The sequence below is a fragment of the Myxine glutinosa genome, chromosome 5 (genome assembly GCF_964187855.1).
Source record: "Myxine glutinosa chromosome 5, kmMyxGlut1.1, whole genome shotgun sequence".
In the NCBI taxonomy this organism is placed as follows: domain Eukaryota; kingdom Metazoa; phylum Chordata; class Myxini; order Myxiniformes; family Myxinidae; genus Myxine; species Myxine glutinosa.
In genome coordinates this window covers 106,600,232-106,624,805 of record NC_136265.1, presented here as the reverse complement: position 1 = coordinate 106,624,805, position 24,574 = coordinate 106,600,232, and the positions used below count along the sequence as shown (strand labels likewise).

At 44.8% G+C, this 24,574-nt stretch overlaps 1 protein-coding gene across 5 annotated transcripts in view; it reads right to left on the bottom strand.

The window, feature by feature from the left end:
• Nucleotides 1-24,574, bottom strand: part of LOC137427267 (uncharacterized) — a 141,593-nt gene that overhangs the window by 22,953 nt on the left and 94,066 nt on the right. For 4 of the 5 annotated variants that reach the window (XM_078778482.1, XM_078778483.1, XM_078778486.1 and 1 more), the window contains exons 9-13: nt 20,773-20,865; nt 18,459-18,626; nt 17,400-17,455; nt 16,541-16,898; nt 15,515-16,171 (exon numbers count right to left, since the gene is read on the bottom strand). In XM_078778482.1, coding sequence (XP_078634608.1) covers nt 15,515-16,171; nt 16,541-16,898; nt 17,400-17,455; nt 18,459-18,626; nt 20,773-20,865 — 1,332 coding nt within the window. The remainder of the gene's footprint in view (nt 1-15,514; nt 16,172-16,540; nt 16,899-17,399; nt 17,456-18,458; nt 18,627-20,772; nt 20,866-24,574) is intronic. The other variant, XM_078778484.1, reaches the window with a different exon arrangement.

Below are 24,574 nucleotides of genomic sequence, written 5' to 3'. Positions count from 1 at the left end.
TATTGTTCACTCCATTTTTCTTGGATCTTCCTCACGATGGAAATTTGTTGGTGTTGCCCCTGCCAGGTTTAAAAGCCCCTCTGCGATTCTGGGAGAATGCTGTCCACAAGGGTGGACATCAGCCTCATCAGGAGCAGTTCTTCATCCTCTTGTCAGAAATGGGTAGGAGAGAAATTCCCCTGTAAGCATTGCAGTCTGACTTGGAGCCCTTCCGCTCGAAGAGTGGCAGGATGATGGATGGCATCCTTCAAGTCTTACGGCACTGTCTCTGATTACCAGATGTTCAGGAAAAGCCTCAAATGTCTCCTTCTGAGGGCAAGTGGTCCATTATTGAACACCTCAAGCGGTATTCCATTGCACCGTGCTGCTTTCTCATTGTGAAGGAGGTTGACCGCTTGCTCAACTTCGGCCGTATCAGATGGATTAGCCATTTTGGACCACCCAGGGTGGTTCAGTACCAGATCAATACAAACGGCATCAACTGTGGAAGGTCTATTCAATAGCTAGAGAAGTGTTCAATCTTGTGCTGTGCAATCTTCTGCTGCTCCTTCAGGAGCCGGTTAGCATCAGTGCTGCAGAGCGGAGCTAAATTTCTGGATGGTGGCTCATACACCTTAACTGCATCATACAAGCATTTGCTATTGTTTCAGCATACATAGATAGCATTTCTGCTGCTTTAGTGGACCACCTGCGATCTTTAATAACCTGAATCTTCCTCTTGACATCATCGCAGGCGGTAACGTATCTGGCTCACTTTGCGGAGCTTGTCTGATCGTTCAGCCAGTCTTGGAAAACTGCTCTTTTCTTTCTAAGAATCTTCTCGATTTCCCAGTCACTCTCGTCAAACCAGTCTTGGCGCTTCCTCGTGGCTGTACCAAGCGTGTTGACAGCAGCTTGGAAAATAAATAGAGGTCTTGAAGCTCTGTCACTCGCCTTCAATCTCATTGGCTGGGTGGTCGCAGGAGAGGGATCGTGCAGGCGTGAGACTGCTATCCACTTGCAAAGGTGGTAGCCAGTCTTGTGCTGGCATGGTGCAACAGTTATTGCCATCTTTTGATTTGAGTATTGCAGGTGCCAGTGCTTTTAGTGATTGTGCTGCCAAGAGGTCTTGTATTTGTCTGGCTGCCTTAATATCATGTTAGTAATCACTAGCGAGAGGTCTGCATGTAAAGACAGCAAGAGGGCAATTGCTGTTGGTTTCCCACTGCATTTCCTCCTATTTTGCCTGGCCAGAGGGCACGTTGTCTCCCACCATGGGCAATGAAGTGCCCCAGCAACAATCGCTTGTCCGTCGCTGGGAAGGCGTAGGTAAGGCTTCATAGATCTTCGTAGAAGCACTCTTTCGACTTGTCTGAAGATGTTAAAGTTGGGGTATACACGTTGATTATGGTCGTGTGCCGATTGTCTGCGTATTGAATCCTTCACGTCATTAAACGCTCATTGACAGCCTTCAGGAGTTCCGTCAGTCTGTCAATAAGGGACGGGCTGACTGCAAAGCTTCTTCCATAGATGCAGTGTTCATCGGCCCGCTTGCCCCCTTAGTAGAATGTGCAGCCTGCACCAACTTCCGTCACCTGACCATCAGGCAGGCGACACTCGGTGCAGCAATTTCAATATTATAGCGGCACAACTCCTTCGCCACTAAAGTTGTTCTCCGTTCTGGGCTGGAGCCTGCATCCATGAGCAACCACACATTCCATGCTCCTATCAGCAAGGACACGTTCATTTTATTAGCATGTTTCCTTGGATTCCAACCGCTGTTGGAGATGACCCGTCAGCCGTGGTGAGCTCGCTGTGCTGTGTGGAGCAGACAATTTATGTCGTCGGTGTAATATTATTACCCAAATAAACAGCATCGTGACACTTCACTGAAGAAGAGTGTAGACAGACGTTGGGAAGGCAGGATGACGGTCAATCATTCAGGTCACAATCAGGAAATCACCGATCATCACGACGTCATGAGAATTATACAGTGCCTTCAGGAAGTATTCACAACCCTCGACTTTTTTTCACATTTTCTTGTGTTACAGCCTGAATTAAAAACGGATTAAATTGAGATTTTTTTGTCACTTATCTACACATAATACCCCATAATGTCAAAGTGGAAAAACAAAATCGACATTTTTACAAAATAATTAAAAATGATGCACAGAAATATCTAATTTACATAAGTATTCAACCCCCTGAGTCTTGGATGGATGGAACAACATCTTGGATGTGAAGAATCTCTGGGTTGCTCCTGTGAGACCAATTAGCTATCTCCGTGCTGCTGGTCTGTTTAACCAGAATATACTGGGGCAACACAACAATAACATCATGAGTCAATACTTTGTGGAAGCGCCTTTGGCGGCGATTACATCTTCGAGTCTTCTTGGGTATGTCTGTATCAGTTTTACACATCTGGATTTGGGGAGTTTCTCCCATTCTTCCTTGCAGATTTGTTCAAGCTTTGTCAAGTTGGATGGGGAGCGTCGGTGAACAACAATCTTCAAGTCTTTCCACAGATTCTCAATGGGATTAAAGTCTGGGCTACGGCTGGGCCACTCAAGGACTTTCACATTCTTCATTCTTGTTCTGAAGCCATTCCAGTGTTGCTTTGGCTGTATGCTTGGATCATTATCCTGTTGGAACATAAATTTTTGCCGCAGTCTAAGGTCTTTTGCACTCTGAAGCAGGTTCTCCTCAAGAATTTACCTGTATTTCGCTCCATTCATTGTTCCCTCTATCCTTACAAGTCTCCCAGTCCCCGCCGCTGAAAAGCATCCCCTTAGCATGATGCTGCCACCACTGTGCTTAACAATAGGGATTGTGTTAGATGGGTGATGAGGTCTCTTCAGTTTCCGCCAGATGTAGTGTTTTGCATTCAGGCCATTCAGGCCATGTTTTGCATTCAGGTTTTGCATTCAATTTTCATCTAATCAAACCATATAATATTTTTCCTCATGTTCTCCGAGTCTTTCACGTGTCTTTTTGCAAACTCCAGGCATGCTGTCATGTGCCTTTTTCTCAGGAGTCTCTTCTGTGTGGCCACTCTCCCATAAAGCCTTGATTTGTGAAGTGCTGCAGAGATTGTTGTCCTTCTGACAGGTTCTCTCATCTCAGCCAAGGAACTGAGTTCTGTCAGAGTGGTCATTGGGTTCTTGGTCACCTCCCTGACCAAGGTCCTTCTTGCCTGGTTGCTCAGTTTGGTCGGACTGCCAGATCAAAGAAGAGTCTAGGTTTTTTTGTATACAAGATCGAGGCTCGTGTAAGAGCTAACATTAAACACAAAAAACATAAACGGACCCATAAAACATATAATAAAGGGAATGGGAGACGAGATGGGGAGAGAGAGAGGGAAGCGCACAAGCTCAACAACAGTCGAGAAAAGGGACATTGGGAGATCTGTGGGAGGGAGAGGGAAGGGGTGGTGAGGGAGGTGGGGGGAGGGGGGTACACGGTATGAAACAAACTGACATTACCACGAATTTCAGGAATAAAGTTGGAGATTGAAAGAGGTGGATTTGGGGTGTATTAACGGGGGTAGAAAAGATCAAGGTTTTGGATGAGGGAAGATAGATGGCGGTGAACTGCTGTTTTAAAGACCTGGAGGGAGGAGTGGGATTGAAGGGAGTGGGGGAGTTTGTTCCAGAGGTGGGAAAGAGAGGAATGAAGGAGTGAAGGTGAGCAGAGAGTCTTGATTTTGGCAGTTTCACCAGAAGAGGGTTGCTGGCAGATCTTGTGCGACCTGTAGGAATATTTGGGGGACAGAGCACAGACAGAGCAGGGGGAGCTAGACCGGAGAGGAGTCAGTAGAAGACAGAAAGACCACCAACCTGCCTGCGGTGAGTGGGTGAAAGGTCCTCGGAGTTAGCTTCATCGCGGGAGATTCCAATGATTCTGAATGCTTTGGTTTCTACAGCGTGAAGACGAGCTGGTTGTGAGGCAGGAGCACCGGCCCAGAGGGGAGAGCAGTATTCCATTGAGCTGCGAATGAAAGCCTTGCATGTGGTGAGGAGCTCAGGTGTGCCAAGGAAGGACTTTGCTCGACGGAAGATGCCCAGTCGGCGACTGGCTTTGGAGGCCAGCTTGGAAAAAGTCGTTTCATATTATCGGTAGTTCCATATTCGTCCCCTTTCCTAATCGAGCTCACTGTGCTCTTGGGAACTTTCAACACACTTGAAATTGTTTTATCCCCTTCCCCAGATCTATGCTTCCTCACAATTATATCTTGGAGTTCTGTAGACAGTTCCTTGGACTGCATGGTAGAGTTTTTGCTCTGGCATGAACTGTCACCTGTGGGACCTTGTGTAGAAAGGTGTGTTTCTTTCTAAATCATGTCCAATCAATTGAATTGACCACAGGTGGACTCCATTCAAGTTGTAGAGACATCTCATGGATGATCAAAGGAAATTGGATGCACCTGAGCTCAATTTAGAGTGTCATAGCAAAGGGGTTGAATACTTATTGACTCAAAATATTTCAGCTTTTCATTTTTAATTATTTTGTTAAAAAAAACTCTTTTTTAAAAATCCCACTTTGACATTATGGCATATTATGTGTAAATCAGTGACCAAAAGTCTCAATTCAATCTATTTTAAATTCAGGCTGGAACACAACAAAATGCGAAAAAAATAGTCAAGGGGTGTGAACACTGTAGTTTCTGAAGGTACCGTACATGGTTTTGAAGGCTCCAACTCAGATTTTTACCCCACGCATGTGAAGCGAAAAGCGGGGTTAAGCAAATGTCTCAGGTCCGTCCGTCCATCCATCTTTCTGTCTGTCTTTTCGGTTTAAGATCGTCAGTTTATGATCGAGGAACTCTTATTTGAATTGATTGGTATATTTTGAACATGAATCAGAAAACAAACCTGTAGTTTAGCAGTACTTCGGCTTTGAATTCCGCCTGATCGCACATGCGCAGAGGAGTGAGATTATTGCTTTACTCTATCTACCTGCCTGGCAGTTAAACAAAATTGAAAAACTTACCGTTTTTTAAGGACGTCATAAAGGGCACAGACATCAGGCACGAATAACTAATGCAACGCATTAGATAGGGTCGAGTAATAGATACTGAGGAAAACGGCGGTAAAAACACGGGATTAATTGGTTTATAAACCTTTAAACCTCTATTTAAATTGAATTATACTAGTGGGGTCACCTGTGGGAATCCCACAGGCATGGAGGTGTATCGTTGCTATCGGTGCAGCCGTTTTTGCGGTACCTGGGCCAATAACGTTAGGCGGGAGTCCAAACCTGAAAATGCTGGAGACCAAAGCTGAAATTGGAAAAACAATATAGCCTATTTTACTTCAGGGGGTCCCAGGATTACCCACCCAAAATTTAGTTGCAATCGGTTCAGCCATTTTTGCGGTACCTGGGAACGGACGGACGGACGGACAGACAGACAGACGGATGGACAGGCAGACATTTGGTGAATTATAGTAAGATACTTGAATAGGAGAACACAAATTGCCTTCTGAATTCTTCCAAGAACCTCCAGTTTTGCAGTAGTTGGACATGTTAGATAGGGAGGTGTATAAGGGTGGTCGGTTTATTAGACTGCTTCAACAGCGCTAAACCTCCAGATTTTTAAAACGATGTATAAAATCGTTTTATTAAAAATTAAGTATGTACTTGTACACTGACTGGGATATCGTGTTCTATGAACCTTGACCTTTGACCTTTTGATGTTAAAAACAAACAATTGGCTTTGGCTTCCTTCGATTGGTGAACCAATTCAGTGACCCAATACCACCTTTAGAGGCCATTTTCCCCGCAGAGCAGGGGTTGGCCTTTGTTCGGGCACCGTGGTCCCCTTTTTGAAGCAATGTTTTATGGCCGGATGCCCTTCCTGCCACCAACCCTGTTAGTCGCCTCTTGCGACACACAGGGAATTACCAGTAAACTGGTACTCAATTTGCCGACCTCGGAAGGATGGTCAGGCTGAGTCAACGCCCCTGGTGTTAATTCAGCAATCGACCGGGATTCGAACCCATGATCCTAGGATCCCAAGCCGGCACCCTAACTGCTAAGCCAACATCAGGCTGACCCAATATGCCAACTATTTAAATGTCTGGTCAATTGGATGAAAATTGACGATTTTATTTTGACGACCTTTGACCTTCGGCCCAAATTATGAATTTGTCTTCTCCATATTCTCATAATAAAGCTTTGATGACAAAATCTTAAATTGTAAAAAGTTACCGCAAGTGATTGCAAAACCCCGTCTCTCGCTACACGGGATTAGCTAAAGCACAAACACCTCCACCACACTGAACACTTTACGTTTTGTATCCCACTGACAGGCCGGATCTCGATCCGGACCTGAACTAAAATTGAATTGGCTTGTTCTTGTCACCTAACCAACTCAAGCACCAAGTTTTGACAAAACACGTCCACAACTTTTTGAAATACCATGCTATACTAGCATACCGTTTTGGTGCCATTTTTCAATGGTGTATCATTTAAAGAAATAAAAAAAGACTTAAATTTTTTTTTTTTTCTCGTATCCGGAATTAGATCTTCACCGAAATCGATTTAATTCCTCCCTGTCACACAACCGACCTGTCCACCAACCAGTCTGTTTGACCTTGATCTTTTCTACCCCCGTTAATTCACCCCAGATCTACTTTTTTTGAAATACCGACTTCTTTCCAGGAAGTCCTAGCAGTGTCCATGTGTTTTGTTTTTTTTACCTCTCCCACTCCCCCTCCCCCCTTCCCATGCCTCCTCCTGCCCAAGCCCTCTCCCTCCCACAGATCTCCCAATGTCCCTGCTCTCCATCTTGTTCTCCCGCTCCCTTTATCATATGTTTTATGTTTTATGTGTCAGTTTGTCTTTATGTAATCAATCTTAGCTCTTAGACGAGGCTCGATGTTGTATACAAAAAAAAAAAAAAATTTGGGCCGAATCCGAACACGAATTTTTGAGATAGCGTGCTACATATCGTTTTTGGCCCCATCACTCAATGGTGAAGAATCACTAAAAATTTCTCTGATCCAGATCTAGATCCTCACCAAAATATAATCAATTCTTCCTCGTCACACATCCAACCTGCAATCCACCAAGTTTTGGCCTGAATCCGTTCACATCTTTTTCAGTTATCATATTCACATGATAAAGAGGTGACAGTGAGGGAGGCATTAAAAGAGAGGCTGAGTATGGTAGAGGATGATGTGGTTGAGCTTGAAAGTGGTTGGATGTCAATGAAAGATAGTCTGTTGGGAGCCATTGGTGAGGTATGTGGATGGACAAAAGGACCACCGAGGCACTCAGAAACATGGTGGTGGGATGATGAAGTTGGAAAAAAGATTGACGAGCAGAGGAAGAAGTTCAAAGAGTGGCAGAAGGCAAAGGGTATGGGGGCAGAAAAGGCAGAGCATGAAAGTTATAAGGCAGCCAGGAAGGCTGCAAAGAAAGAGGCAGCAAAGGTGCAGGAGGCATGCAGGAAAATGTTCGGAGAACGCTTGGATTCGGAAGAGGGTCAGAGAGTGGTATTCAGTATTGCAAAGCAGATAGCGAAAGAGAGGTGTGATGTGATGGGGGTGAGTTGCTTGAAGGATGAAGTGGGACAAATCGTTGTGGATCCAGATGGAATTAAAGGAAGATGGAAATGCTGTTGAATACAGAGAATGAATGGGACAGCAACATAGAGAGTAACCCAGTTTTAGGACCGGCAGACAAGATAACTGAGAAGGAAGTTGAGGAAGCGATAAAAGCAATGAAGAGTAGAAAAGCGGGAGGGCCGACGGGATTTGTGGGAGATATGTTGAAGGCAGCGGGAAATTGGGGTGTGAAGAGAATGACAGAGATCTGCAATCTGGTGGTGAAAGAAGGCCGCATTCCAGTGTATTGGGAACTGAGTACCCTCGTCCCTCTATACAAGGGGAAAGGAGACCCTCTGGAGTGTGGCACGTATCGAGCGATAAAGTTATTGGAGCATGGAATGAAGGCATTGGAAAGGGTGTTGGAGAGGAGGATAAGGAAGAAAGTGAAGATTGACGAAATGCAGTTTGGATTTATGCCAGGAAGAGGAACGACAGACGTGCTTTTTATTGAAGGAAAGTTGCAGGAGAAGTACATGGAGAAGAGGAAGAAGTTGTTTCTTGGGTTTGTTGATCTGGAGAAAGCATTTGATAGGGTTCCACGTGAAGTAGTGACATGGGCATTGAGGAAGTTAGAAGTGGAGGAATGGTTGATCAGAGTCGTGATGGCAATGTACAAAAGAGCGCGCACAGCTGTAAGGACGAAGGACGGGAACAGTGGTGAGTTTGAGGTGAAGGTGGGAGTGCATCAGGGGTCGTTACCAAGTCCACTACTATTTGTAGCTGTGATGGAGGTGCTGGCTCAGAACGTAAAGGAGGGTTTACCGTGGGAGTTGTTGTATGCAGATGATTGGGTGTTCATTGCGGAAAGTATGGATGGACTGAAGGAAAAGATGAACAAGTGGAAGGAATGTATGGAGACAAAAGGTCTGAAGGTGAATATCGGAAAAACGAAGGTGATGGCAATTGGTAAAGCATGTGGTGAGGTGGAAAGAACTGTGAAGTGGCCGTGTGCTGTGTGCAGGAAGTGTGTCGGAGTGAACTCCATTCAATGTACAATGTGCGCTGAGTGGGTTCATCAAAAATGTAGTGGTCCGAGAGGGTCATTTACCAGTGTGGCAGCTACATTCAAATGTAAGGTGTGCACAGAGGGAGCTGCAGATGGAGGAAATGTTGAGTTGGATCTTGGAGACGGCGTGAAGCTGGAAGGTGTGAAAACATTTTGTTACCTAGGAGACATGCTGAATGGAGAAGGTGGATCAGACTCGGCAACGGTTGCTAGAGTGAGATGTGCATGGAAGAGGTTTCGGGAACTGAGTGGCGTGCTGATGAGGAGGGGAGTGTCGTTGAAGCTGAAGGGAAAGGTGTATGCTGCATGTGTGAGAAGTGTTATGATTTATGGGAGAGAGACATGGGTAATGAACGTAGAGCAGCAACGAAGGCTGGAAAGGGTGGAAATGCGAATGGTTCGACGGATGTGCGGAGTATCGTTGAGAGAGAGGAAGACAAATGATGAACTGCGAAAGATGATGGGAATAGAGCCTGTGATTGATGCTGTGAAGAGAAACAGGTTGAGATGGTTTGGTCATGTGTTGAGGAAGGATGAAAGTGACTGGTTGAGAAGAGTGATGGAAATGAATGTGGAAGGCAGTAGAGGACGGGGAAGACCGAGAATGACTTGGCTGAAGATTGTCGAAGAAGAAATGCAGGCAAGGGGGTTAACAAGGAGAGATGCAGAAAATAGGGAAAAATGGAGAAGATTGTCATGGGGACCGCAAGGTTAACCCCCACTCTTGCAGGGAAAATGTCATTAAAATGTCTGTTGTTGTTTGTTGTATGTTCACAGAAACACGGACAGATAGACAGACAGGGGTCAAAACACAACCTCCAGCCACCTTTGATGACAGAGGTTACAAACAAGTTGGTGCTTGAAGAAATTAGACCACCATATACAGTCACGTGAAAAAGTAGGTACACCCCATGTAAAGTTTTGACTTTTTCAACATATTTCAACATACAGCTATTTGATCTTCATTTCAACAATATTGATAGATAAAGGTGATATAATGTAACAAATATCATGAAACATTTACATTTTCTAGTCCATTGTATAATTTAAATAAACATAAATGCAAATTTCGCATGTGGAAAAGGTAAGTACACCCCGACATTATTTTTTTGTTTTTGTTAATTTAATCAAAGAAGCACACTGACCCAGTGACATGACGCTGTCGTCATGTGCATAAATGATACATATATATATATATATATATATATATATATATATATATATATATACAGACTTGGCATTTAATATGGAATTTTTTTTTTGTGGGGGTGAACTTACTTTTCAAGATGTCTTAGAACCAAAAGTTCATTGGAATTATGTTGAAATTATTCTAGATTTTGTTAATGTGACCTTTAAAAGAAACAAAAACCACATTTGACATTTCGAAACAAATAAATTGATCCTTGAAAGTGATGTAAACTGATATCGAAATCAATTCATGGACAGTACTGTGTTAAACTTCTGTACGTTTTCCAGAAGTATCTCTTTATTTTGCACATTAGACAAAAATTTTTTTAACAAAAACAAAAGTTAAATTACGACTGGGATTACGGACAGTAAAATTACAGTTCAGTACTTCGTGTAACCCCCACGAGCATTCAGGAGAGCACGTACACGTTGAGGCATGCTGTTCACGAGATTTGCCAGGGTTTGGACAGGAATCGCTTGCCATGCAGTGACAATACCCGACTGCAATTCACGCACAGAGGTCGGCTGCTGGTCCAAGTGGTCGATTTGACGCGTTAATTCTGCCCACAAGTTCTCTATCGGATTCATATCCGGGGACATGGCAGGCCACTCCATATGCTCTACACCACGGTCAGCAAGAAAGTGTTGGATCATGCGAGCACGATGAGGCCGTGCATTGTCATCTTGGAAGACAAAGTTTCCTCGAAAGGCTGCACGAGCAAATGGAAGCAATGTTTCTTCCAGAATGGCCCTGTACTTGAACTGGTTCAGGTTTCCATTCAGAACAACCAGGTCGGTTTTGCCCCCTGCATGAAAAGCAGCCCAAACGGTCACTCCACCACCTCCAGCTTGGACTCTTGGCACTATACAATCTTTGTTGTAGGCTTCATGCACTTGTCTGCGCACTCGGACGTGGCCATCTTGACGATAGACCAGAAATGTAGACTCCTCACTGAAGATCAAGTGATTCCAGTGTCCTGGCTGCCATTGATGGTGCTCTCTGGCCCACTGCAATCGGCGCTGGCGGTGTTGTCTGGTCAGGCGTGGCTTTCTCAGGGGACGCCTGGCACGATAGCCTGCTTGAACCAGTCGTTGGTTGACTAGCCTTCTGGATACAGGCACATTTGTCAGTTGCTGCCACTCAGCCCTAAGCCGATTAGCTGACTTGGTACGGCCATTGCGGACTAACCGGTGCAGCTGGCGATCATCCCTCCTTGTGGTTCTGCGGGGATGTCCTGGCCTCGGTATTGGAGTAGGGACACCCCTCTGAGCATTTCGTTTCAGGATCTTTGACACCTGACCTTGAGTGATGCCATACTGCCAAGCAATAGCATGCTGTTTCATGCCGTAATTTCGTAAAGCCGCCACTCCATGACAAACAGCATTGTCGAGTTGATGGACCATCTCCAGAGGAAGCGGCAATAAATTTTGGAGACGTGCAGCAGTTGTTTTCCACTAATACAGAATGCAACAACCCTTATATACCCGACTGTGAAGCCAATCATCAAATGCACCTGTCCGTACATTTTGCCATGCCACCTGTGATATAATCCTGTTGTTGACTTCTTGCTGCGACAGACAATCAGTGACATGGTTCTTTTAACAAACTAGGGCATGCCCGTACTATATATATATCTAAAATTATATCCCCCCCCTCTATTTACATGAAATGGTTTGGTCCAAAGCGAACGGCTTGCGAGTACGGTGACAATCCCCCCCCTCTATTTACATGAAATGGTTTGGTCCAAAGCGAACGGCTTGCGAGTACGGTGACAATCCCCCCCCCTCTATTTACATGAAATGGTTTGGTCCAAAGCGAACGGCTTGCGGAGTTTGGTAAAGAAATCGCCATAGCGTGCACAAACGCGCAGGACAGCGAAAGAATCGCAAATTAGTTTTAATTAGTTTTAAAACATAGTTTAACGCCAACATAGTTTGCCAACGTGAAATAAATGAATACGCTCTCAAATGTGCCGTCCGAGGCAGAGTCTGTTCGGCACGTTCGGCACACGTGATAGCTCGCTGCTCTCTGATTGGTTGAATCGTTTTTTGGACATAGCTCGGTAACTACTTGTCCGATTAATATGAAACCTTGAAAAGGCACATCCTCGGGTCCCCAGCAATATACCTGGCAAGTTTAAAGTATATCGGACCCGTGGTTGTCGAGAAACAGCGGTCACAGACATACATACATACATACATACATACACACAGAGATTACTGGAATTATAGATAGATAAATCACCAAAGTGTAAAAGAAACTCACCAGATTGATATACTGAGTTAAGAAAGTAAACCCAAGTCAAGAAAAAAATTATATTCCATATTAAATGCCACGTCTGTATATACATCTCATTCTAAACTCTCATCTCTGTCTACCCTTTCTGCCCTCCCAAACCACACCCATCATTCCTGTCTGACTTCTCCTACTTTCTGACCCAGCTATGTTCCCTCTCCCCCTCAATCTTCCTCCTTGGTGATTTCAATATCCACATGGACTCCACTGACACCACAATAACCACTGACTTCACTGATTTACTCACATGCTTTAACCTCACTCAACATGTCAACTTTCCTACCCATAACCGTGGTCACATTCTGGACCTTGTCTGCTCTACTGGATTAATTTTGCACCATCTCTCTGGCTCCGACCTCACCCTCTCTGACCACTTAGCCATCACTATGACCATCAACATCCCCACCCAGCACCAAGGCATTATCGCACTATCAACTTCCGTAAGCTAAACGCTCTTTCTCCTACCTCATTCTCATCCACCCTCTCTGAAAAAATGTCCACTTCTCCCTTCGTTGACCTCCACACCCCTTCTGACCTCACTGACTACTACAACCACACTCTCTCCTCCTGCCTCGACCAGCTTGCGCCTATAAAAACCAAAACAGTTTCTTTCACCCATTCTGCTCCCTGGTTTACCCCTGAACTCCGCCTGATGAAAACTCGTGCTCGCCAACCTGAAAGACTCCGCAATAAAACAGGTCTCACAATTCACTCCCAAGCCTACAAGGACCACCTACAACACTACAAAGATGCCCTCTCCCGCGCCCGCTCCGCCTACTACTCTCAAATTATCCACTCTGGCTCCAGAAACCCAAAAGCACTCGTCTCGACAATAAGCAAACTCCTCAGCCCCCTCGACACCACCACCCAGTCATTCACAGTAGACAACTGCATCTCCTTCCTTTCATTCTTCCAAAGCAAAATTGACAACATCTACAGCAGCTTAACCACCACCGCACCTGCTCCCCCTCAAACCACCTGCCCCCCCCCCCCTATCCTGCCAACCCCTGTCTCAGTTCTCCCCAGTCTCCCCTACTGACCTCTCTGAACTCCTCATAGGAATGAAAACTGCCACCTGCACTCTTGACCCCATCCCCTCCAGCTTTGTCAAGGCCTCCCTTCCTGCTCTCTCTCCACTTATCACTGCAACAATAAACTCCTCCCTGTCTACAGGCATCGTCCCACCATCCCTCAAAAAAGCTGCTGTTACCCCCATTCTGAAAAAACCTGGACTCAACCCTGACACCCTAAACAACTTCAGACCCATCTCCAACCTACCCTTTCTGTCAAAAGTTTTGGAACGCGCTGTAGCCACTCAACTCAAACATCACCTCTCTGCCAATAACCTGTTTGAAACATTCCAATCCGGATTTCCGCTCCAACCACAGTACTGAAACTGCTCTCCTCAAAATCACCAACGACCTTCTCCTCTCCTCTGATGCTGGCAACCTCAACATTCTCATCCTCCTCGACCTCAGCGCCGCCTTTGACACCATCAATCACACCATCCTCCTCACCCGACTTGAAACCACCTTTAACATTACCGGCACTGCCCTCTCTTGGATCAAATCATACCTCTCTGACAGACGCCAGTTCATCTCCATCAATAACTGCAAATCCCCCACTGCTCCCCTCCCCCAAGGTGTCCCCCAAGGTTCAGTTCTTGGCCCCCTCCTCTTCATCCTGTACCTGTCCCCCCTTGGTCACTTAATCCGCCGTCATGGTCTCCAATTCCACTGCTTCGCCGATGACATCCAGCTTTTCATCTCCACCAAGTCCGTCTCCACCGCCACCCACTCTATCCTGACAAACTGCATCACTGAAATAAAATCCTGGCTTCAAATCAACTTCCTCAAACTTAACTATGATAAATCTGAAATAATCATCATTGGCCCAAAAACGCTCACCAAATCCACCCATAACTTTGCCCTCAACATCGACGGTTTCCCAGTATCCACCTCCCCTCACATCCGGAATCTTGGCATCATCTTTGACCAAACCCTCTCCTTCAGAACTCCGCTGCCCGTCTACTCACCCATTCCCGGACCCGTGACCACATCACCCCCGTCCTTTAAAAGCTTCACTGGCTCCCCATCCCCCAGAGAATCCAGTACAAAATCCTCCTCTTGACCTACAAAGCCCTCCATAACCTGGCCCCATCCTACCTTACTGACCTCCTCTCCAGACACACTCCCATCCACAACCTCCGCTCTGCTGGTACCAACCTCCTGACCCCCCCCCCCCCCCCCCCCCATGCGGACCAAATTCAGATCCTGGGGGGACAGGGCCTTCTCCATCGTTGCTCCCACACTCTGGAACTCACTACCTCACACCATCAGAGACTCCTCCTCACTCACCACATTCAAAACATCACTCAAGACCCACCTGTTCAACACTGCATTCAACATTTAACCCACAGCATTTAACCCCTGACTATCTCTTCTCCTTTTCCTTCCTTTTGCTTTGATTACTTACCTATTGATTTTTGTCTTTTTGCACTTGTTTTTTTGTACTCTGTCAAAGCGCCTTTGGGCTTCTTGAAAAGCGCTATACAAAATAAATGTATTATTATTATTATTATTATTATTATAAACACTGACATATTAATGTTCGATACTTTCCGGGTGTCGTAGAAAGCTGAAATTTTACGTGCCAACGAATATAGAAGCTGATACAATGGGAAAAATCAGCCTGGTGTTGGCTTAGCGGTTAGGGTGCCGGCTTGGGATCCTCGGATCCTGGGTTTGAATCCCGGATGATCGCTGAATTGACACCGGGGGGGGGGGTTGACTCAGCCTGTGATCCTTCTGAGGTCGGCAAATTGAGTACCAGTTCACTGGTAATTCCCTGTGTGCCGCAAGAGGTGACTAACAGGGTTGGCGGCAGGAAGACCATCCGGCCATAAAACATTGCTTCAAAAAGGGGACCAAGGTGCCCGAAAAAGGCCAACCCCTGCTCTGTGGGGAAAAATGGCCTCTAAAGATGGTTCATGCAATGGGAAAAATCACAGAACCGTCGGAAAGCATCCGTAAATGAAAGTTTACATAAAAACCGTAAACGCCTATGTACAAAATTTTTAAAACCTCAATCAATATCTATCTTTTGAAAATTGTAATTCATATAATTGGAAACTGTGAAATAAACATGACAATAATTTCCGTAAATGAAAAAACCTCAATCAACATCTAGCAGGAGGTCCGTGACGCTTGCCCTAATCATAAAGCTTCCACTTATTATATACCGACGTACGAAGAACGGTTCGTTGTCGCTTATGATGTGTAAGCATACCCCACTGGTATATATAAATACTCCCACGTCAATTGACTTTCGTTCAGTAAAATTTTGTTACAAAAATTTTGGCTTGAATAAAGAAGGCCATACATGGATGCATAAGGTATCATACAGGAAAATAAAATATTGCTCTTCGAAACTCACATCAGGCTTGCCCACGCAGCAGCAGTCTGACCTTCCTGGCGAGGCCTCAGGGGTCGCACCGTCAACTGATCCAGGAGATATGGGAAAGCTACCTCCGCACATCGTGTCGTGGTTTAAAGTGGGGCTGCTAGTGTGTTCCAAATGCCCTGGATCAACGCCAAGAGGTAAAACACGAGCAGACTCCATCACAATCGCAAAGACGCTGGTGGGCCCGTCGTCACGGAGAGAGCGCGGTATTGGAGAGTCGCGTGTTGTAGTCGAGCGAGCCCAGGCCGAGCCACCGAGAGTAGTTGGTGTCGTCGCTCCGGCACCTCGGCCGCTCCTCCGGCCTAGCCTTGGCGAAGACAACCTGCCGCGCGTCAGGCCCGTGCTGGCCCGTGACGGAGACGAACCGGTCGGTGTGGAGACGCCGCTACGTGGAGGGAGCAGTAGGTAGGAACCACGTGGGCTGAAGGCTTGTCCAAACCGGGAAGATTCGGTTTGCGAGGCAACCGTCGTCGTCCGTGCTGCCGTTTGCGTACCGGCATTATGGAGTCTTTGATAGGCTCCGGCGGCCCGCTTCATGTCATCGCTGAGGTTGCACAGATGGAGGGCCGGAGCGGGTGGTCCATGTGTGGTTGGTCCCCATGAAAGAATGTTTTTATTTGATGGCTGAGTCTGCAGGCAGAGAAAAATGATGACATCCTTTCAGCAATAGACCTTTGCTTTCAACAATCAGAATTAATGCAAAAAACGTTACCATTATTGCATGTTGTCATCATTGTAGAAAAAAGGAGGTTCTATCTTTAACATTTGATCAGACTTAGATTTTATGGCGTACTGTATTTGTCAAGGTTTTGTGAAGTGAATTGCACTCGTTGTCCGCAATAGTACATTATAGCAAATAAATGGAGAGGAGAATGAAGAGTTAAACATGTAGAAGGAAAAACGTACAAAAAAAGAGAAAGAATAAGATGAATGGGGAAAAAAAAGCAAAAAAAAAAAGAACGAGAAAATATAAATAAGGAGGCAACATAATGCACAAACCATGGTAACGGATGCAACAATGTGGCGGGCATCATTTCTCTCCTTTATGCCATCGGCCGACTGCCCAGTGAAGGAAGAAGCCCACACTGATCCACCTCCCTTCTCCTTTCCTAAGGAACTCTGACCCTCAGGATGACCTCTGCAAAATGCTGCAGTTTTTTGCGGTGAGCGAGCCGCCGCAAACTCGTGCACAAAACGGAGATCATCCGGAGAAAGTGGTGGCGAGGGTGAGGGAGACCGGGCAGACCAAGCGGAAGAGGTATTAGAGGGCTGGGTCACCAGGCCTGGCCTGTCTGGCAGGAATGGAGAGCTGTCCATCATCTGCTCAAACTCTGACATGGAGGACACCGAACGTGCACTGTGGGACCGGGATGCATGGAATAGAAAACACAGAACAAAAAGGATAGTAAAGATTATGTGGCTGCCCTGAAAGCCCTAAAAGTAAAGTTTGGCAAAAAAAAAATTGTATACAAGATCGAGGCTCATGTAAGAGCTAACATTGATCACAAAAAGACAAACTGACACATAAAACATAAAACATATGATAAAGGGAGTGGGAGAACAAGATGGAGAGCAGGGACATCGGGAGATCTGTGGGAGGGAGAGGGCTTGTGGGGAAGAGGCATGGGAAGGGGGTGGGAGAGGTATAAAACACATGGACACTGCTAGGACTTCCAGGAAAGAAGTCGGTATTTCAAAAAAGTGGATGTGGGGTGAATTCGTGTATAAAATTCGTGTATAACACGTCATTCTGGCTTTTGCACAGAATCCAAGCTGAAAATCTCGGTGTCGTTGGACATTCCCACAATTGTAGAAAACAATGGAATACTCAAAGGGGAGATTGTAGAAATCACTATACCGTCTCAGGCCGTAGGTTTGAGGCACAGCTGTATCCTCATCGGAGTCACAGCCAGCCTGCAAATACAAACATCCAAAAGCACAACCTCCAACCTTCCAACCGACCGGTGCTTCAGCAGGCATACCTTCGCATTCATGGACCTCATAAATCCATTTGGAATTATCTGGAGACCTGTCTCATTCACCTTACCCAAATTCCTGCTCTAACCTATAAGGGGCACAGCTGTGCCCCCAGGAAATGATGCTACTCACAGACATGTGCTGCATACAAAAGAAAAATACGATTCCCCTAACTTGAAGTTTACTTTTATCGTTAGTATTCTTATCCGCATACATATCACATGATGCTGGAATCACAGGTTCGAATCCTATATATCATATGATCATTCATCCATTGTGTACTAATGTCCTTATAATACAAGCAAAAGTACACTGGCGTCTTGAAATGTTTTGTTCTGCATGTGATGTATGTACATGATCCTCCATTGTAAAATAAATAAATCAAGACTCTCTGCTCACCTTCACTCTTTCATTCCTCTTTTCTCCCACCTCTGGAACAAACTCCCTCACTCTCTTCAATCCCACTCATCCCTCCAGGTCTTTAAAACAGCTGTTCCCCACCATCTCTTATCTTCCCCCATCCAAAACCTTGATCTTTTCTACCCCCGATAATTCACCCCAGATCCACTTTTTTGAAATTCCAACTTCTTTCCTGGAAGTCCTAGCAGTGTCCATGTATTTTATACCTCTTCCCATGCCTCCTCTCGCCAAGCCCTCTCCCTCCCATAGATCTCCCGATGTCCCTGTTCTCTACTGTTGTACTTGTGTGCTTCCCTCTCTCTCTCCCAATCTTGTCTCCCACTCCGTTTATTATATGTTTATGTGTCCGTTTGTTTTATTGTGATTAATGTTAGCTCTTACACGAGCCTCGATCTTATATGCATGCATAAATAAACAAACAAACAAACAAATAAATTAATAAACAAACAAACAAACAAATAAATAAATAAACAAACAAAGAAACCAACGTTTATAGTTCTTTCATAAACAGTGGTCGAACCTGCGAGCTGAAAGAGCTTTGTTGAGTCAATTCCGCATCCCATGACACCCGCTCCCTCTCCCGCTCTCTCTCGCGCTCTACCCTCTCTGTCATCAGCCGGCGTTCAGCAGCACCGAGTTCACTGTAGAGCTGAGAGATGAGCAACTGTAGCTCTAAAACAGAGTCCTGCTGTGGTTGGGATGAAACGGGCAAAGATGAACAAATATTATCTTCAGTGGACTTCACAACCATCTGCGCATTGTGGAAACAAAAAGGTGAGAATGGGGGAAATTTTAGGAAATAGGAAAAGGAAGAAATGGAGGGGAGGATAGAATAGAAAAGGAATATTGGGGGGGATAAGGGTCAGGGAATGAGAGAGAATAACAATTAATATGGCAAAGGAGTGAAAAAGCAAAGAATGGGGTAGGGGTGCAGGGATGTGGAGAATCAAATATTGCATACATCATATGTGGATAGAATCCCACGGGGAATAAAGCGGCACCACTACGTGCCGGTCGGTATCCTGGTAAAATTTACTTGTGGGACTACTTATTTCGTATGCAACACAAGACCGCCAGCAGCTCATTGGCTGAGGACACGGATGTGCCACTGATGCAGTGCCCTCTGTAGGGATGGCACACACAGTGATTAATTCAAACCCTGGCAAGACACCTTAATGGCGAGTGCTCATACCTCTAGTGACTAGTCTAGTCTAGTCTAGGATATCCCACCATCCTAGTTGATATTTGTTAAGTCTAGAAGAAGAAGAATCCAGTTGCATCATACTAAAATACGCCATTTGTGTCTGTCTGATGAAATTTTGACCCCAATACATTCTGTCGTTACTTATCCAATCTCAACCAAACTTGACAGGATGACTAAGGGTTACACAATGAAGGTTGGAGCGCATTCATTTGCCCCCCTCCCCAAGTGGGTTTTCTCGCCCGAGCGGGTTTTCCCCGCCACTGCCGTCAATGGGGTTGCGTGTTGAGGTGTATATCAATGTTAAATTAGCTTTATCGTGGCATTTGTCCAAAGAAGAAGATTTATCGTGGCATATTTCCAAAGGCGCTTTTAAGAACTAAATTAATGATAATCGCATATTGTTAATGTTATCACAAAACAATATTAATACTAATAATGTCCCACTTCACCAAGGCATTTTTTCTGCCGGGATAACGTGTATGAATAGCTTATAGTTAAAATGGCGTTTTCGTGGGAGCAACGGCTTCTACAGGAAGTAAAAATATTATACACCACAAACACGTATGGTTAGCTTTTTAAACAGTCGCTAATGCTCTTTATTACACTAAATGAAGAAATTTGGAGGAATCCCGACATCCGTGAAGTAAGGTTTACTTACAGAACTGTGCAAAGATCTACTGTACTCTATATAACCCACCAATGTTGGGTGAATAACATGGCCCTTTCTGCCGCTACCGTGGCATTTTTCGAAGCAAACTTTTGAAACTCGCTCCTGCTGTTTGATACGAAACTGAAAGGGAGAAGCTTGGGTTGTGCTCCTTTACCAAGCAGCTAGCTAGCACTTACCAAGCAAGCCGGGGTTTTGAATGGAGTGCTTGCTCAAATGCTTAAACCACTTGGCGATCTCTCCACAAGAAACTTGGTAAATGAACACACACCCAATGTTCTTTTCACCCGATGATAGAGAGACTGTAATCTATATACCCCAAAGAGGAATGACCCTTCCTGCCCCTTCCGGAGTCTGCAGGTGTACAGGAAAATAAATGCAACATTATGGAGCAAATCCAACCTTGCGGATTTCCCAATGTTTTCTGTAGAGGTAGCCACGTCTTTCCTGCCTTTGGGAGTCCTCGATTTGCTGTTTTTTTCTGATGTTCAGATGTAGTATATCTCAGACAGTCTTTGAAATGTTCATTTAGTTTCCCTTTAACGTAACGCACAGTTTAACCACAGTATCGCAAACGAGCTATTTCTGTGTCTTTCTTCGCATAAAGCAAAGATGCAGGTAGCTGCCAGAAATTCCCAAAATACTTTAACATGCCAAATTGCCAATCCCTTTACCAATCTCATGCCAATCCAAAATACCAATCCCTTTACCAACTGTGAATTTAAATGTCAATCCCTTTACTAACTTTCCCAAGCACAAACAGTCGACACGATGGTGCAGAGGTAGTCATCTTACCTCCGTAGTTTACCTTGGTACCTGTGGAGTCCAAGTTCGACTCACACCTGACTATACATTGTCGGGTTGGTGTTTCACAGGCAGGAAATTACATCACAAAGTACGCTGGCATTAGTGGGTGGACGTTAAACACCAAACTTGTGAGAGATTAGGAGCTCCATGTCTCACCCTTCTCGTGTCCGTAATAGAATGAAATCCGCTGTCGTCGATGCTGGCAGACAATGTTACCTCTTCAGATACATCTCCCTCACCCTCATCCGTCTGCAAACAATCAATCAGCACATGTACGAGCATTATTGCATTGCGACTACATATAAGGTAGGGAATACGCAGATCCATTTATTTATTTATCTTTATCCTCTGCACCCACGCTAAGCCCCTAGTCATGCTCTCCACCCACATCAGTAAACTGTAATTCTGGCACTCACCTGTCCTGCACTTTTGCACCTGTATTTGATTGATTCTTGACAAGTCAATAACTCTTAGATGCAGGCGTCAAAAATCCGACATAAACGCAGCCATTGGGCCTCGGAGGCCCAGCGTAATGTTTTTTTTTTTTAAATAGATTTTTTCCTTTCATATCCTTTTCCCATCCAAGCTGATGCTCATGGATGTGTATTTGCTCAGAAAATGTGAATCATTGATCCTATTAGTTGGAAGAATCCCATACAAGTAATGAATCTTTTTTTTTTTTTTGCAAAATTTTTTTTTGGGTTCTTGGTTCTTAAACTTCTTTTTTCTCTCTAAAAGGTTGAGGCTCATGGAGGAGTATTTGCTCAAAAAATATGATTCACTAATCCTTTTATTTAGAATGTATATGTCCACAACTGACAAAAATCCTACACCTATGCAGCCATTGGGCCTCGGAGGCCCCACGAATGTATTCGTGTAAAGTTTTTGAATTTTCATATTTTTGTCACTGAACTATTTGTAACCAAGTTATAGGAGCATATAATGAGGCTCATATCAAGAAAATAATGATATAACATAGTAGTACAACAACATTTATGCGGGGCCTCAAAGGCCCCAGGCCTGCATTCGTGTCACATTTCCGGGTTATTAATGAAGAATGAAGATTTTTCCCACGAGCCTGAATGAATTATTTATTTATTTATGTCACTGAATTTTGTGTAACAACATGAAAGTCGGTGAAAATGAGGCTCATTCCCCAAAAAAAATTTGTACAGCATAGTTTTTGCAACAAAAAAAAGCTTGTGGGCCTCCGAGGCCCAATCACTGCATCCAAGGGTTAAAGACAAACCTTCGAAGTTCCAGCACACTCACTTTGGCCAGCGATTGGAGCAGGACACCGCACACAGATGTTAGTGCTTCCAAGTTAGAGGAATCTGTCAACCTCTACTGTGAGATGTCGACGAAGAAGAAAAAAAAAAACCACAAAATATACGGTGTGTCTGTGAGAACTTCTCAAGGTGTGATCATCACATCAGGTGGAGTGAAGGAACTGGATCTTGACTTGGAGACATTTTCCGCAGTATTTCCATACATACAACAACAACAACAACAACAACAACAACAGGCATTTTAAGGCCATTTTCCCTGCTAGAGCGGGGGTTAACCTTGCGGTCCCCATGACAATATTCTCCATTTTGCCCTATTTTCTGCATCTCCCCTTGTTAACCCCCTTGCCCGCATTTCTTCTTCGACCATCTTTAGCCAAGTCTTTCTCGGTCTTCCCCGTCCTCTACTTCCATCTACATTCATTTCCATCACTCTTCTCAACCAGTCACTTTCATCCTTTCTCAACACATGACCAAACCATCTCAACCTGTTCCTCTTCACAGCATCCATCACCAGCTCTATTCCCATCATCTTTGATAATTCATCATTTGTCTTCCTCTCTCTCAACGATACTCTGCACATCCACCGAACTATTCGCATTTCCACCCTTTCCAGCCTTCGTTGCTGTTCTATGTTCATTACCCATGTCTCGCTCCCATAAATAATAAAACTTCTCACACATGCAGCATACACCTTTCCCTTCAGCTTCAACGACACTCCCCTCCTCGTCAGCACGCCACTCAGTTCCCGAAACTTATTCCATGCACATCTCACTCTAGCAACCGTTGCCGAGTCTGATCCACCTTCTCCATTCAGCATGTGTCCTAGGTAACAAAATGTTTTCACACCTTCCAGCTTCACGCCGTCTCCAAGATCCAACTCAACATTTCCTCCATCTGCAGCTCCCTCTGTGCACACCTTACACTTGAATGTAGCTGCCACACTGGTTAATGACCCTCTCAAACCACTACATTTTTTGATGAACCCAATCAGCGCACATTGTACATTGAATGGAATTCACTCCGACACCCTTCCTGCACACAGCACACGGCCACTTCCCAGTTCTTTCCACCTCACCTATTTCCATACATAGAGGGAGAGATTTGATATTCGTGGAGGGCCTGCACATCACCAAGCAGCACATACAGCTCAAGGCAGATAATCCTATTTCCTCATGGAATGAACGACCCTCGTGATATGGTGACCTTTGTTTAAAGGTCATTCACTTACTACTTCCGCACAAAATGTCGGATTCTGTGTGACCAGCCTCCAAAATTCGGACTGGTGTATCGACGCCTTAAACATGCTAGCAATCTGAAGTTTTCACTCAATTTGAAATGCAATCCTCATCAGTGTTTAAGTTTATCACAAGCCTCAACACACAGGCAGATGTCAAAATCTGAAGAAATAAAAACAATCTGAAAAATGAAGAACAAAGTTATGAGAGCAAAGAAACTTCAAAACTTGGACCCTGAAACAAGATCCTTCACTGAAATGGAAGTGGATACTTTGAGTCCTGGGAGGATTCCATTCCATCTTTGGAAACTCACAAATGGAGATTAAAACCAATAACAGAAGTGAAACTACAAATTATAAAAGGAATAGGTGGGAATCAGATACATCTGCCAGAAGGTTTCATCAGGATCCTTTCATCTGGAAAGGCGGTCGAAGTTAGTTGTACTCTTGTTTCTCAGACACAGCTTTGTTGTATTCATTGCTGCCACCTATCAAAGGCTACAAGCTGATTTTATGACATCAATTCCAAGAGAAAATGAAAAAAAATCACTTGGGATCCATCTATTTAATACGTACATATGGAAAGGAAAGAGTGTGGTGACCGGTGAGGGAGCAAAATAAAGAAGAGGAAGAGAAGCAGGGAGGAGAGGAGAGAGAAAGGAGATTCTTGTTCTTCTTTCATATGCAGCAAAGAGCTGCGTGTTTGCATCATTTGCTTGAGGTGTGGTTGTTCCTCTGATACAGTGCCCCTGTATAGTAGGGGAGCCAAAGTGCAAAAATGTGCCTATTTAAGGTTTTAGGTGGTCAAACATGGTATACTTTTTTCTTATGTGTTTTTGGGTAGGTATATACATTGTAATGTTGAGTTGGATCTTGGAGACGGCGTGAAGCTGGAAGGTGTGAAAACATTTTGCTACCTCGGAGACATGCTGAATGGAGAAGGTGGATCAGACTCGGCAACGGTTGCTCGAGTGAGATGTGCATGGAAGAAGTTTCGGGAACTGAGTGGTGTGCTGATGAGGAGGAGAGTGTCGCTGAAGCTGAAGGGAAAGGTGTATGCTGCATGTGTGAGAAGTGTTATGATTTATGGGAGCGAGACATGGGTAATGAACGTAGAGCAGCAACGAAGGCTGGAAAGGGTGGAAATGCGAATGGTTCGACGGATGTGTGGAGTATCGTTGAGAGAGAGGAAGACAAATGATGAATTGCGAAAGATGATGGGAATATTGCCTGTGATTGATGCTGTGAAGAGGAACAGGTTGAGATGGTTTGGTCATGTGTTGAGGAAGGATGAAAGTGACTGGTTGAGAAGAGTGATGGAAATGAATGTAGAAGGAAGCAGAGGACGGGGAAGACCGAGAAAGACTTGGCTAAAGATGGTGGAAGAAGAAATGCGGGCAAGGGGGTTAACAAGGAGATATGCAGAAAATAGGGC